Source organism: Schistocerca gregaria, chromosome 10, assembly GCF_023897955.1.
Source record: "Schistocerca gregaria isolate iqSchGreg1 chromosome 10, iqSchGreg1.2, whole genome shotgun sequence".
Taxonomy (NCBI): Eukaryota; Metazoa; Arthropoda; class Insecta; order Orthoptera; family Acrididae; genus Schistocerca; species Schistocerca gregaria.
The window spans coordinates 87,013,259-87,030,044 of record NC_064929.1 but is presented as its reverse complement, the minus strand read 5'-3'; the positions used below and the strand labels follow the sequence as shown (position 1 = coordinate 87,030,044).

Sequence of the window (16,786 nt, the reverse complement as noted above, 5' to 3'; positions counted from 1 at the left end):
ATATGACGCAGGTACATACATTGTACACAAAATGTTCATCAAATATAGCCCATATATTTGCCTTGTGTGTCCCCATAAATCTGCTATATTGTAATATTTTTTTTTCTGCTGCTCTTTTTATAAAATGTAATAATATACTGTAGATCTTGACTACATCTTTCTTTTTGCATTTGATGGTTAAGTAAGCGGTGGTAGTATGACTGATTAGTGAGTTAATCAACTGGGACAAAGATTTCCATGTAAATAATGTGTGAAAGTGCTTTGTCATTTCTTTCATCCCTGGTGCTTCCTTTAAGGAAATGAACTATATTTCAAAAGTTTTGTGTGGTTACTTGGACAACCAATAACTCAAGATAAACACAAACAAAAATAAAATAACTGGGCAACCAAGAAATGGCCACATTAAGACAGGAAATAATAATCTAATGCAACTGAAGGACTTATGCTACTGGGAAAGTAATAACAGAAGTAGGGTCTGTAATGGATATTACAAGAATTGCAGTGACCAAACAAGCCTTCATAAATAATTTATTAGTAATCATCTACCTTAATTAAGAAACAAAACATTTGAACATTTTAAGCTGCACTTGTTAAGGGTGGATTCTGGGAAGCAAGAAAAGAAACAGTTATGAACGACAGGGGTGTGGGTATGTGGAAGAGGCACAAAACCGTCCTATAGTGAAAGAAAATCTAACAAACAAATAATAACGGAAGTTGAAGAGAAATGGACATTTCTTAACATGACACAGAGAATAAAAAACTAAATGAATTGGATACCTTATTCAACAGCTTCATAAAAAAAAAAAAAGTTCCTAGAAGGAAAACTCCTGGGGAGGAGGGATGGGAGTGACAGGCACAGAACATCCATAGTGGAATGAACTGCAACAACTGTAACCAAATTGTGTTAGCTTTGATGACGACAACGGTGTTGAGGCACAGTGTTGTATGTGACACCTATGCTTTGAGGTCAGATTAAATTGTCATAGTATTTTCACTGTAGTTTCCATTAATAAGATAAAATTACACCAGGTAGTCAATCATAGATTGGCCCTAGAGTGGCAGCTCAAAGTGTTTGGCTTGAGGGTGAACACTCGGTCATCAGTAAGGCGCCAGTTTCCATATTTTCAGAGACTTACTACTCAGTAATGTGTTGACCTGCAGACCTCAATTCTTTTTGTGCATTCAATATTTAGACCCCTAAGTTGATATAACGTGTAAAAAGTAAGATACATTGTTCATATCTTTGTGAAAAATGTTTAGAAACAAACTTTTACAATGCTGTGCTTTTATATTTGTGAGTTTTTAAAAATCAAAACTTTGTGCAGGAAAACAGCACAGACCTTGGCTTTTGCACTGTAAGTCTTTAGTCCTAGTATTAATTAAAAATAATGATGAAAAACATCTGGTAATGCAATTAGGATTTTTTAACTTCGCTTAAAGGTGACTCCGTGGCAAAGACCATCATATTTGACAATTGTTAAAGTCGGGGTTAGGAGGTGAAGGCAGTTGAACCTCATCTTGGTTTTTTTTCCTGAAATGTGTACAAATCTGGTAGAAATGTTAGTTGCCAAAAATAACATCTGAACTCACTTTATTCACTGGCAATGAATAAAGTAAAAGTACCTCTTACACATACCATCCAGATTTACCACCATAGTGAACTGCTGAATAAAAACCGTGAGGTGGGGACCCAAACAGTTTCTTTCTTACTGGGCCATGGAAGGAATTGTTGGTCAGCAGGGGACATGTGGTTAATCTCAGTATCTTTAAATTCAAGTGGTACCTGGGAAATGTGTCCTTTGTACCAGTTTCCATCGTATTTGATAACCACATATTGTCCACCATGTAGCTGTTCCAACAAAGCATTTTATTGGGCTTCCATAACAACAGTACTCCCATTTGGATCTATTTGAGGTCTCTGTTTGTAACAACACTTAAAAATGCATTTTACAGTAGTGTTCGTGGAAATGTCATTGTATTTTACCTGTGTTCAAAAGGACCTTAATATGATTTGATCTGTGGAGAGATTGGAGGAAGGCAACAGTGTACTCCGTTAATGGGACTGTGCCTAGTGAAACACTGGTGTTCAGACTGACCTCCAGATTTATTATGGCTGTACCTAACCAAGTTGTATTATTTAGATAACATTCTACAGCCTTTCGTGGTTATAGCTCCAACTAAAAGTGGAGCAGATGGTGCAAAATTAAATTCAAATACAAAAGCAGCAATAGGTCACAAAGTAAGCAAGCATCTTGAGAAAGAAATGAATAAAGATAAGTTTAGATCTAAATATGCAATAACTGATAAAAAAATTTAAAATCTATAAATGATAAACTGAAAAACCACCAATCCATAGTTGTAAAGTCAGACAAAAGCAGTACATTAGTTGTGATGAAAGAAAAAGAAGACATAGAAAAAACAAATGAATTTTTTGCTGCTAATAATATTCAGCATATTGAAAAAGACGCAGCCAAACAATTTCAAAGTAAAATTAAGGAACAATTAAAGAACACACATTTCCTGTTGACAGAAACTGAAAAGAAATACCTTACATGCATAAATCCAAAAGCACCACACCTAAGAGCACAGAAAAAAATACACAAAAATGGAAACCTGGTGTGTGTTGTGGTCAACTCTATAAATAGCTCGGCATACAAACTGTCACAAAAACTGAATAACATACTAATGAAAAATTATACATATGAAACAACATATTCCATACAAAACAGCATGATTCTAGCTAAAGAACTAAGACCCAGAAAGCTCCCCAAGAACCAGAAAGCTCCCCAAGATGCTGAGTTTATATCACTTAACATCGCCAACTTTTACTTAAACATACCCATACAAGAAGCTCTAACAGTAATATGAAAGAACATTATGCAACACAAGAAACCTTCATACACAGAGATTGTTGAATTTATGGAAATCCTTCAGCTAACCCTAAGTTAAAACTACTTTACCTTTGGAATCACGGGACTGATGACCTCGCCATTTGGTCCCATACCCTCTCAATTAATTAATCAATCAATTAAAATTTATTTCATCTACATCACTATATTAACAAAATGCAGTAAGTGGCCATATAGCCATAACCTCCTCCTCCAGAACAACAGCCAATAGGAGCCGCAGTTATTCTGACAAACTGGTCAACATTTCTCTGTGTGAAGAGTCAGTCAGCTACTTTCATTTCAACCAGTAAAAAATGGATTTCAAGTCTAAAATGTATTGTTGCCATTCTCTTAAAGGAGGAGGACACACAATTACACAGAAGAATTTGAGGAATGAAACTTCCTGGCAGATTAAAACTGTGTGCCCGACCGAGACTCGAACTCGGGACCTTTGCCTTTCGCGGGCAAGTGCTCTACCATCTGAGCTACCGAAGCACGACTCACGCCCGGTACTCACAGCTTTACTTCTGCCAGTATCCGTCTACTACCTTCCAAACTTTACAGAAGCTCTCCTGCGAACCTTGCAGAACTAGCACTCCTGAAAGAAAGGATACTGCGGAGACATGGCTTAGCCACAGCCTGGGGGATGTTTCCAGAATGAGATTTTCACTCTGCAGCGGAGTGTGCGCTGATATGAAACTTCCTGGCAGATTAAAACTGTGTGCCCGACCGAGACTCGAACTCGGGACCTTTGCCTTTCGCGGGCAAGTGCTCTACCATCTGAGCTACCGAAGCACGACTCACGCCCGGTACTCACAGCTTTACTTCTGCCAGTATCCGTCTCCTACCTTCCAAACTTTACAGAAGCTCTCCTGCGAACCTTGCAGAACTAGCACTCCTGAAAGAAAGGATACTGCGGAGACATGGCTTAGCCACAGCCTGGGGGATGTTTCCAGAATGAGATTTTCACTCTGCAGCGGAGTGTGCGCTGATATGAAACTTCCTGGCAGATTAAAACTGTGTGCCCGACCGAGACTCGAACTCGGGACCTTTGCCTTTCGCGGGCAAGTGCTCTACCATCTGAGCTACCGAAGCACGACTCACGCCCGGTACTCACAGCTTTACTTCTGCCAGTATCCGTCTCCTACCTCCGTCTCGTGTGATTATAAGGTGCAAGTTGATAGCAGTTTTATTTTAAAGTTCTTTGGTAATGGAAAATTCTACAAAACTTATGAGAGGTGTGAGGAGTAAAGCTGAATATAAGAGTGCTGTAATTAAAAGAGGCAGTTGTTCAAAGAAGTGAATACAGAAGATAATGCAGAAAAAACAGTTCCGGAAAGAAAAACGGTTGAGAAATGTAATTGTGAGAAAGTGTGTTTTGCTAATGTTGATATGTCATCAGCAGACATATGTTAGATTTAATAATTTCAGGATCAAGAAGAACAAGATATATACTTACAAGGTCTCAAGAGGAACAAGATATATATAATTACAAGGTTTCATCACCTGTAACAATGTACGAAGACCTCATCGGTCTAAAAATTGTTTTGTTATCCATTAAGCATAGTCACAGCTTTAAGTACTTCATCATATACAGTGATGAAAGGAAAGTGGTCTGCAGAATTCGTTTATGGCTTTCCACAATCTTAAGGATGCCAGTAGACTCCATCGTCTAAGAGAATTGTTGCTAGCCAGTAAGTCTCCAGTAGATTTAGGAGGGGAAGAAAACCACAGCAAATTCAAAGCCAGTCGAAAGTGAGATGCTCATTCAACAACATATTGAGTCTTTTCCTAGAAAACTGGCTTATTATTCTTCCAGGGTGAAGCATTATCTAGTTGCAAAGTTAAATTTGGAAATCATGTTTCAGATGTTAAGGGGGGGGGGGGATGTAGACATTATGTATGAGTACTATGCTAAATACTTCAAAGAACATTTTCACTTCAATTTTGCAAGGGCTCAAGTAGATAGTAGTTTTGGTATAGAAATTGAAGTCCCAATTTTGTAATGAGAAGCAAAGAACATTGCTGAAGCAGAATTAATGATCCACAAAAGAAGAACTAAAAATTTTGACAGTACTCTTCAAGCTTCAGTGAATCTGTGCAAAGAAAGGGAAAATCTGATTCTTATAACACACACAATATTTCACTACCTAATATTCTGGTGCAATTGTTGCTTTATCTGCCTCAGTTGACCATTGATGTTTTTGAAATTCATGATGGAAAAATCAGGTGATTATTTTTACCTCTATGATGAAACCCAGTGTAATAAAGGACCTGCAGTTTGAAGGATGTAAAGGAACTAGACCACTTTAGTGGTCAACCCAAAATCACACCATAATAAGGTTTTTAATTGGTAAGATTCAGCACTTATACTCCCGGAGTGGATATTCTTCTCTCCGCAGGTCCGTAATTTTGGTGTGGTGAAGAGGCTTTTGTCAAAGCATGATCAAATTTATTTCCCAAAAGAAGTTCATGGCAAAATAATAAAGTGAAGGCTTCCTGGGAAGTTCATGGCTACTAAGGTGGTCTTTGAAAGTGTAATTGACTTAAAGGACTGGTGGCCTCCTCCTATATATAAGAAAATAGTAAATTCACTGGAGAGCGAACATATTTTGAGAGACAAATAAGCATTTCAAACAATGGAAAATCCAGCATGGAATGTAAAGAATACAAGAGAAGGAAAGTTGCTACTCACCATATAGCGGAGAAGCTGAGTCGTGATAGGCACAATAAACACACACACACACACACACACACACACACACACACACACACACACACACACACACCCCTGCAGTTTCAGAGAGCTGAAACTACACTGCAAGCAGCAGCACCAGTGCATGATGGAAGTGGCAACTGGGTGGGGGTGAGGAGGAGGCTGCGGCGGGGAGGGGGAGGAATAGTGTGGTGGGAGTGGTGAGCAGTGAAGTGTTGCAGTTTAGATGGAGGGCAGGAGAAAAGCTGCAGAGGGGGGTTGAGGTAAGTAGCGGTAAGGAGGGAAATAAAAATAAAAATCAATTAAAAGCCTGGGTGCAGTGCTGGAATGGGAACAGGGAGTGGGCTAAATGTGTGAGGACAGTGACTGACGAAGGTTGAGGCCAGGAGGGTTACGGGAACGGAAGATGTATTGCAGGGAAAGTTCCCACCTGCGCAATTCAAAAAAGCTGGTGTCGGTGGGAAGGATTCGTATGGCACAGGCTGTGAAGCAGTCACTGAGATGAGGGGTATCATGTTTGGCAGCGTGTTCAACAACAGGGTGGTCCACTTGTTTTTTGGCCACACTTTGTCGGTGGCTGTTCATGCCTACATAGAATGCAGCACAGTGTTTGCAGCTTAGCTTGTAAACCACATGACTGGCACAGGTAGCCCCGCCTTTGATGGGATAGGTAATGTTAGTGACCAGACGGGAGTAGGTGGTGGTAGGAGGATGTATGGGACAGGTCTTGCATCCAGATCTATTACAGGGATGCAAGCCATGCAGTAAGGGGTTGGGAGCAGGGGTTGTGTAAGGATGGACGAGTATCCTGTCTAGATTCGGTGGACGACGGAATACCACAGTAGGAGGGATGGGAAGGATAGTGGGTAGGAAATTTCTCATTTCAAGGCAAGACGAGAGGTAATTGTAACCCTGGCAGAGAATGTAATTCAGTTGCTCCAGACCCGGATGTTACTGAGTTAGGAGGGGAATGCTCGTCTGTGGCTGGACTGTTGGACTGTGGGAGGTGATGGGAGACTGGAAAGCTAAGGCACGGGAGATTTGTTTTTGTACAAGTCACTGTCCTCACACATTCAGCCCCCTCCCTGTTCCCATTTCAGCACTATACAGTCATCATTTCACCACCACACCCAGTCTTTTCATTTCGTTTTATTTCCTTCCTTTCCGCAACTTACCCCATCCCCCTTCCGCACCTTCTCTCCTGCCCTCTGTCTAAACTGCAACACTTCACTGTTCACCACTCCCATCATACTACCCCTCCCCGCCCCAGCCTCCTCCTTACCCCCACCCAGTCACCACTCCCATAATGCATTGGTGCTGCTGCTTGCAGTGTAGTTTCAGCTCTCTGAGACTGCAGGTGTGTGTGTGTGTGTGTGTGTGTGTGTGTGTGTGTGTGTGTGTGTGTGTGTGTGTGTGTGTGTGCTGCTGACAAAGGGTTAATGGCCGAAGTGTGTGAATCTTTTTATTGTGCCTATTGCGACTTAGTATCTCCGCTATATGGTGAGTAGCAACTTTCTTTCACTCGTATTGTTACAAATAAGCATTTCAAGTACTCATCTTGGCATCCAAAGGCATTAGTTGAGTCACCATTCATCAACAGTGTTGTGGAACATACAGTCATCCTGTGGTGTACTTGGAAGTGAAATGTGGATTTACTGCAAATAATGGCCTACAACAGAGAGCTGTCAACCTCTGAAGCATAACGTGCTGACCTGAAGATCATTGTTGTGGTTGGCAGGACAGCCAACACAGGGTTACTAAAGGAGGCCAAAATGCACGCGTCTCAGCTCGCGCAGTCTTGCGTGAGGCTTGGAACATGGCAAGGGAATTAGAATTGAGAAAAACGCACGTAGCTGGTGGAATACTTAACTGTAATCCATTAATGACGAACGTCGCTCTCGATGGTACATGATTTACAATATCAATAGAAACTGATCATGGCGCCTTGCTAGGTCATAGCAAATAACGTAGCAAATGAGAGCGTAATTTGTCAGTGAACCATCGCTAGCAAAGTCGGCTGTACAACTGGGGGAGTGCTAGGAAGTCTCTCTAGACCTGCCGTGTGGCGGCACTCGGTCTGCAATCACTGATAGTGGCGACACGCGGGTCCGACATATACTACCGGACCGCGGCCGTTTTAAAGGCTATCACATAGCAAATGTGGTGTCTGGCGGTGACACCACAATCATCCTGCAGTATATTCCTGTAAAATATCAACAATTTTACCTTGAAATTTTGGACAATCATTGATAATGTGAAGTAATTGTTTTCAGCCTTACATTTCCGTTGTCAGGTCATAAAATTACAAATTATTTTTCTTGCATAATTAAAAAAAAAGTTAGATGCCTCAGAGTAATGCTTATGTTAAGGTAATATATTACTAATGTCATACATTTCTGTAAGTTTATGAGAACTAAAACAATCAATTTTCAACAAAATAATTTAATTAGTTAGATAAAAAAACCTATTTACTAAGCGGTGGCAGAACACACATGTAAAGGAAGGTTGTAATTAGACAAACTTTCACGGCCAGTGGCTCCTTCAGCAGAAGGGTTGAAAGGGAAGAGGGATGAAGGAAAAGGAACACTGGTTGTTGGGGACTGTATCAGAAGAGATTACAACCTTCTTTTATGTGTGTGTTCTGCTGCCGCTTGGTGAGTAGATATGCGTAAGTTTTCTGTGTAAATCAGTGTGTCTGTATTTTATAACTTTTGAAAGTAAAATTATTAATAAGTTGATTACAATAGCATGTTTCAATGATAAATTTTCACAGGCACTCCGAGTCACATTGATCACTGTTTTGACTTGGTCTGATAGGATCTGGAGATTATGTTGCGTGTTAAATTACTCACCTAACTATTCTCGTTAAAAAGGGTGAAGCAACTTCCGAGGTGTGCTGAACATCTTTTAAAAATAGTTGTTTTTCTTCTTGAAAAATATGCATTTATGGTGTTACACTATTTCTAAAATGACCGATTCAGATGTAAATATTGGATTCTCAAAATTTTGTGAGTTGTGACCAAAGCACTGTATTCTTGCCAATGTCAGCGGGACTCGTGCTGTTTTTGTGTTTCACACCAGAACTTTAAGTTAATATTTGAAGGGTGTAAACTGAAAGAACTAGTGTGAAGCACACACTTCACTAGCATACAAACACTGTGTAGCAAAAATTGAACAATGGAAAATCCATAATGGATTGTTGACAAAGGCCATTGGCCAAATCTTTAAGTGCGAAAATCTTTTTGTTGTGCCTATCTGCGACTCAGCATCTCTGCTATATGTTGAGTAGCAACTTTCCTTCTCATAATATTGAAACACAGTGTAGCACTTGTTACGTGCAATCCTCCACTTCCAGCTTGTTTCTTAGGTGCACACCCACAAAGTGGTAAAAGACTGATAATCTGTTTGACTGTATGGTATGAATCGCTTTGAAGAAATTACATGTAAGTGTTCGTTAACAACAGACACGATAGTTCTAGAGACTGTAACAAAATCAATAGATGATATCGTTAAGGTGTTTCCATAAAGCTTAAAACAGCTCTTATCACACTCGTTTATCACCAAGCAGCAGTCACAGTTCCTGAAAATCACAAAAGGATAACTCGAAATAAATGAATATCTTGTTGTTTTGATTTTGCTGAGAATTATTCCTTCACAATTCAGGATGAAGTACGGGGATTTTCTCAGAATAATTCATGCATTTATTGCTTACTACAAAGACACAAATTCTATTGAAATACACCATGTGTCCTGCGCGAAAATATCTGAAATTTTTTGGCATGGAACTGTTAGTCTACCATCTTGCTGTGTATAACAGCACATTGGGCAATACAAATTGAACATGGAGTGATTTGAGAAATTCAAGGTCAAGCATTCATTATAAAAATTCATAGAAACTCGTCCAGTTGGACATTAGTGTAAACCTTTACTCTTTTCAATGATACAAGTTTCATTGTTGTACCTCAATTAGAACCAGAATAATTGTCCTTTATGTTGAGACAGATGTATGTAAATTTACAGACTTGTAACTTTCTTCACAATTGTCATACATGTCTAAAAATTAGTAGTTTCCCATCTCTTACCTTTTCTTTACAAGTGTCATATACCGCTACAAATTAGTAGTTTTCTGTCTCTTAACTTGATCATTGAATGCACTAAATATGAAACAAATCTGAGATGGTCGGGTTGAAAATATGCTTTTGTGCATGGAATTGATGTGGTATTACATGTTTGTATTTTTTACGCTGATGAAAATAACTGTGATAATTATTTTTGTTCAGTTAATTAAATATGATTTTATTTATTTATATCATTTTGTGGCATCATTTTAATCATTGTATTAACTTTTTTAATTTGTTTTTATTTTTCTTTACTTCCTCTTTCTTCTTCTTATTATTTTTAATGTTCATCCATGCAATTTTAATTATTTTTATTTATCCATTTTAATACTTAAATCTTAAAAATGCCCATACAGTGATTATAAAAAGAAAAGATGATGATATCTGTTTTTATTGGCTAAGCCATGGTGTAAAAAATTATTTGTAGATACAGTCTATTGGGTAATGATAGTTGTACAAATATTTAAAGCATAAATTCTTCTCGCACTGTGCACAAAAGATGTAGAAGAAGATTTCATACCTGGCACCCTATCTTAAACAATCGTTTAGGCGGTTTCAAAAAGTCAGTCTTACCCTTAGGGAAGAATATTGATGTAAGAAACGGATGGTGGGATGTATTGAATTTAACCTTACCTTTCTTTCTCCTTTTTTATATAGTTGATGCCTCTTACATGTACTGTTAACATGTGTGCGCCCGCACACACACGCACTCACGCGCACTCACACACACACACACACACACACACACACACACACACACACACACACACACACACACTCTCTCTCTCTCTCTCTCTCTCTCTCTCTCTCTCTCTCTCTCTCTCTCTATCTCTACCTCGTGTGGTCTGAACATAAATGGTGTGGGTGTAGGTGCGGGGAGCACCGGCTATAGCGATCGTGGGCTGCCTCAGCCTGGCCGTCGAGCTGCTGGGCGAGACCTTCGACGACAAGAAAGTTCTTCGTCAGGAAGTGGAAGGGAAGCTCAACTACTTGGTCTCGGCGCGGCCCACGGCCGTCAACATGAAACTCGCTGCCGAGGAGCTAATAGCGCTCATAAACAGCCTGGGTGCGGACGACAGCATCGGACCTGAGGAGATGAAAGCGAGGTACTCTAGTGAAAAGTCACGCAGTAGGCGTGCTGCTGCAGCTGTAGTATATCTGTTGTTGTTTGTTGTGTGTGCCGGTGGTTCAGAAATTCTAATGTTCTGTAAGTTCGATATAGATGGTCACTGAGTATAACTTTAGCAGTTTCTTCCTTTGTCTCGCTACCCCTCAACATCGTCACTAGTGTAGTATATCTGTTGTTGTTTGTTGTGTGTGCCGGTGGTTCAGAAATTCTAATGTTCTGTAAGTTCGATATAGATGGTCACTGAGTATAACTTTAGCAGTTTCTTCCTTTGTCTCGCTACCCCTCAACATCGTCACTAGTGTAGCACTTGACACTCTAGTCATTGGGCTGTGCTATTGCTAATTTTGTAAAGTAAACCAGATTGTGAAGTGAACTGTTGAAGAATAGGCTGCTACAAGGAAACCTAGTGCTTGGTCTATATCACTGGTGTGTCTGTAATTGAATAATTGAAGACACACATGATTGAGGGGGAGTGGGGGTTGCTGTTTTGGATGTGCACACACACTCACACACTCTCTGTGTGTGTGTGCGTGTGTGCGTGTGTGCGTGTGTGTGTGTGTGTGTGTGTGTGTGTGTGTGTTGTTATAATAATGTGTCATCAGTTTTCCTCTATCCTCTTTATTAAAAGAAGCCAGATCACTGGTTTAATTTATGAGTTGAGGAAAATCGATTATTGAAATTTTAAAACCACTCGGAGAAAAATCAGTTAGCCTGTACTCAAGTTTGTCCATTGTCATTAAAAACATTAGATAAGGTATGAAATGGCTTTTTATGTTTCTGAATTTGAATTAGTCTTATTGAAAGTCTGCGGAATATCTGACTGCGAAGTGTTTCCTCTTGGAAGCTTTGCTTATAAAGATACCTAATCACAAGGTGTATCAAAGTTTCCTTTTCCACATGATGTCCTTATACATATCTTTCCTTCCCACACCCTTCCTCTCTCCCTTTTACCTGTACACTTTCTTTCTTCAAAGTATTGGTAAGATTATCTGTTTTGCTGTATGAAACTACGTGTAAAGAAATCGGAGCAGCAGATGGTATTAGTTCTGTGCTACTGGATACAGTTTGCCCCACCACTTCATTGGTGTTCGTGTAGTTACTGGGAAAAAGAGGGGGAGAAGACCTCTGTGGTTTGAGATGTGATGAACAAAAATTAAATGTGATTCACATGTAAAAAAGAAGTCGTGATTATGATAAGGCATGTTTTCATCTTAGATTTTTTCAAAGAAGGTAAGGGCCTGATTCATAAAGGAAAGTATCTTTTTGCGCATGAAAAGAGCTTCTGTTGTGGCGGGTAATGGTTCTCTTTTGTTTCAATGTGAATGTTCAGGTAAATAAGTGTGCATTTGATATAGATTATTTCAGTGTTGAGTTCCTCTACTGAGGCATTAAAAATTGTGTGGATTATTGCTACATAATGAGTAACTATTTTCTTGTAACAAAAATGTTCAGTGCCTTACTTTACCTTTTTACATGTTGTCTGTCATGTGATACACTACTGATCTTAAAGTAGAAAGTTTTGGTTGGCACATGGCACTTAGTGGGACTTGTGCCAAAGAGCAGTCAGTTGTCCACACAAATGACAGATTTCATGGCTGCCCTATTCTGCTTCCGGTGCACCACGATTAGCACCCTCATTACGGCCCCCATTAAGTTACAATATAAAAATGTAAAGTTTTTTTTTTACAAAATTAGAGTTTCTCATTGAGCTCGTATGCAACTGAATGACTTGTTAATAGACAGGGTGCAGTGTGTGCAATATCTATCTCAACATTTTTAGTGTACTGCACACCTGATTAGCCAAGAGAATGAGTGTCAGTGCAGATGTTCAGCTGGCTATGTAAGATGTAATAAGCAATTATTAAGTAAAGGCAGCTGCAGAAGACAAGACTTCCAACTGTCCAGAGTTCTACTAGACAGGTAGTTGTTGTGTTGTACAGTGTCGTGCAAAAATTTTGTCGTCACGTAATACGTTGTCCTCCTGACGTCCATTTATTTTATTGTGATGAGTTATCTTAATGTAATATAATCCTCTTGCTGATAACCACAGCAGGTGGTATCTTGAATGAAATGGATAACATTTCTTGAAAAAATGTGTACATTTTCCTCCGTGCTCACAATTGAGAAAATAAGAAACCTCACGTATTTTAGGCTAATGCTACTTTAAATCTCTCTGTTCATTCTTGTGCCACATTAGGCAATTCTGAATGCTTTGAACAGTTTTTGATATTTTAGTTAAATGGTTATTAGGTCTCTCTCTCTCTCTCTCTGTCTGTCTGTCTGTCTGTCTGTCTGTCTGTCTCTCTCTCTCTCTGTCACACACACACACACACACACACACACACACACACACACACTAGAATTTTGTTACTAGTTCAGTGCCTGTTGCTAAGAGTTTTTCCCTTGTGGAACGTGCCTGGGGACTCCAGTTTCCCTCCTATTTTTGCATGACAGTGCAATGTTTCACACTAAAAATGCAAATCGTTGTTGAATATGTGTGCAACTTAGGGTGCCAGAGTCCGCAGTTTCTGGAAGTTTCAATTAAAAAAAAAAAGTATCTTTTATGCTCGGTGATTTGTAGTGCTTCCTATCTAGAGAAAAAAGAAAGAGAAAGCACTGTTCTAGCTACAGACGGGCCCTTCCAGTTCGATTGACCTCCATGTCGTCCTCGACTGAGGGTGTCATCAAGATGTACGGCGGGGTCTCTGCACTGCTGCCCCTGCCCCGACCGTTGTCATTTTAGCAGACCCTCGGTTGGCATCATGAAGCTGAGTTCACCACATTCCAATCTTTCCGCCGTGAAAAAATTCCTGGCAGTTTTTGGGGTCAAACTCGGATCCCATGAAGGACGGTTGGCTGTGCAGACTGCTCGGCCACACCGAACCCTATCTGTAGGACTTTCCTCATTTCTTTTATTTATTTAGCGTTGCTTTTTATGTTTTTGTGCCTGTAAAGGTACGTTTAGAGTTTTTTGATCCTCACCCTTCTCACTCCATTCGGTAGACAGTTGGTTGCAGTTGTATCTAAATGTGTGTTGACAGTTTTTTGTACTACTAAAAATTCTTCATTTAGTATTTACTATAAAACTGGATAATTCTCACCCAGTTTGTCCCACATGTATATGGGTTAGGTGCATAAGTTTATAGCATTTTTCTGTAAGTTTAATCAAAACAGCAGATGCACGTAACAGAGACTTTATTTATCAATAATATGCCAACGCTGGGGTAACTTTTTAATTGTGCGGCTGTAGAAATCGAGTGGTTTCGAGTCGAAGAACTCGTCGAGCCGTGTTTGGAGTGCATTTTCGTGCGGAAAGGAAGTTCCTCGCAGGTTGTTTAATAGAGAGCGGAGAAGATGAAAATCTGAGGGCATGAGCTCAGAGAGTAAGGTGGGTGCGGAATGACTTCCTGGCCCGACTACTTTATAATGTGTTTTGTCAGTCTACCAGAAAGCGAGTGGGGTGCTACTGTGGAATAGTGCCACTTAACACAGTCTTTCCGGTCACTGTTCTTGGACAGCATCTGCGAGACATCGCAGGTGTTAACAAGAAATTTCAGCAGTAATGGTTACAACTTGGGAAACAATTCGTAGTACACCACACTGTCGCTGTTCCACCAGATGCAGAACATTATCTTTTGTGGATGCACCTAGTTCTTTATAAGGGGAGTTGCTGCTTTGTTCGAGATCAGCCATTCCTTTCCCTTCCCCTTTCCTTACATTGACATAAAGGGACCATTTCTCATCGCCAGTAACAATACGAGATAGGAAGGGTCAGTGTTATTCATGAACCAATTAATGATGAGCAAGCAGAGATCCATGTATGGTCACATGCTGATTTTTGTGATTTCGCTTTGAGCATGTGGCACCCGTGCACCCCAATTTTTGATCCTTCCCCACTGCACACAAATGTCACACTGTGGTGGAATGATCACAGTTCGTCACATTTGCCAGTCCTCGAGTACACTGATGTGGGTCATTGCAGATTAATGTGTTTAAACAATCTTTATCGAACCTTGAAGGTCGTCCTGAATGTGGAGAGTCACTAACATCAAAACAATTCTCCTTAAAATGAGGAAACCATTTTCTTGCTGTGCGCTGTCCCGTTACATTATCACCGTACGAGGTGCAAATGTTGTTGGCTGCCACCACATCTGTCACCCCTCTGTTGAACTCAAAACAGAAGACTGTGTCAAAAATGTTAAAATTTCTACACTGGGCACTCCATTTTCTAGTGTCCACTGTTCTGCTCACTATCTCCAAATGACAATATGGAAACTCTGAATAGCAATAGTGAACTAAAAATAAATAATGGCAAATGACAAATAAACCCACACCGGCCAGAACACCGACATGCAAAACAATAACACTGTGAACTTGTGCATCACCTTAATACATAAATCTTTGCACGCTCTTTGCAGCTTCACAAATTTCTGTTCCTAAGCTACAGCGGATGGATGATGCAATTTTTTCCTGCATGCTGCTCGCCTTTTCATTTGAACCCAGGTATCAGGTTTGTAACCCACAATTACATATTCTGGTGTGTGTGTGTGTGTGTGTGTGTGTGTGTGTGTGTGTGTTTTGAATAGTAGTAAGAAGTTTATTAGTTCTAAGATACATGAAAATCACCACCTCAACTGCTGCTATAGTGGTGTGCAACTAAGAAGGTGGCTGTGTGATGCGGGGAGAGGGATTTTTGAATACTGTGTGCCATCACTACAGTGGTCTCTGCCTCTGCCCTGTACCACATACTCGGACTGCTGCCAATTCTTGTAATGCAATGCTGCATTAAACACCACACGGGGCCAGTGTTCCTTCTTCCGACTCTCCATAGAAAAGTTTATATTCTTGGTATTGTCACTGTCATTTCTTAATGTAACACTTTCATATATATTGCCCCCCATATTGAATGCAACTGTAGCTAAGTATCCTCAATGTAGCTAAAATAACACAAAATTGACAGTAAATTTTGTATGCACACCCCCAATAGCGAAATACGGACTGACGCAGTTGAATGAGACCGTCGGTTGGAGTATCACGCGGTACTCCACTCCTGACGACTGCTCTTCGCCCCTCCTTGCATACGCACCACTAACGGCAGCCGAGGTGACGACTTGTGTACACCTTAAACTGTTGACAGCTGTGGCAACAGTGAGCAGAATGTGCGTAAAGTTATTAGTTTTGTTTGTTTGCGGCTTTAGTTTCACCATTTGTAAATCGAGACAGTGGACTCAATTATTTTTAACTATGCTGTGCAACCGTATTTTCCTTTTTAAAGTGGTTTGGGTGAACCACTGCAGGTTTGTCGACGCTATCGAGGCGATGCTGGCTCGCGACATCTCGGACAACCGACGCATCGGCGAGCTGGGAGCACAGGCGGTGGTTTCGGCACAGGTGTGTGGGAGCTCGGACAAGCTGCGGGTGCTGACGCACTGCAACACGGGTTCGCTGGCCACTGCGGGCTACGGCACGGCCCTCGGCATCATCCGGGCACTGCACGCCATAGGCAAGCTGGGTAGGATAGCTCTCTCTCCAGTAGGAGTGTGAATTTGTGAAGGATGTGGAATAGTTTGTACAATCAATCACTTTCATTATATTTGTGCTCTTTTTCTTAAACTGAGTGCACGGTTGCTATAGTATTTGCATGTACGAGATGCAGTGCAACTAGAGCACGTGTCCACTGGATGAGATACAAATATAAAAAGAAATGATCTCTTGAACGCAACATATGTAGTGTTTCCAGTCCAAATTTTTTTGATAAATTGAACTCTACACCATTCTCGTTGATTTCTGAGTGTCCTATTTCTTTTACCTTCATGGAAATGATTTGAAGGTGTATCCTTAGTAAAATGAAAACATGGAAAGAATAAGCAACTCAACAGGTTGTCCTATTTCAGCTGTGTTTTTGAATGCCCTGAACTTCATTTCTAATTGCCCC

At 40.4% G+C, this 16,786-nt stretch overlaps 1 protein-coding gene across 3 annotated transcripts in view; it reads left to right on the top strand.

Moving 5' to 3' along the window:
• The window catches only part of LOC126293710 (methylthioribose-1-phosphate isomerase), a 63,408-nt gene that overhangs the window by 3,966 nt on the left and 42,656 nt on the right, over positions 1 to 16,786 (top strand). For 2 of the 3 annotated variants that reach the window (XM_049987022.1, XM_049987024.1), the window contains exons 2-3: positions 10,593 to 10,828; positions 16,149 to 16,363. In XM_049987022.1, coding sequence (XP_049842979.1) covers positions 10,593 to 10,828; positions 16,149 to 16,363 — 451 coding nt within the window. The remainder of the gene's footprint in view (positions 1 to 10,592; positions 10,829 to 16,148; positions 16,364 to 16,786) is intronic. The other variant, XM_049987023.1, reaches the window with a different exon arrangement.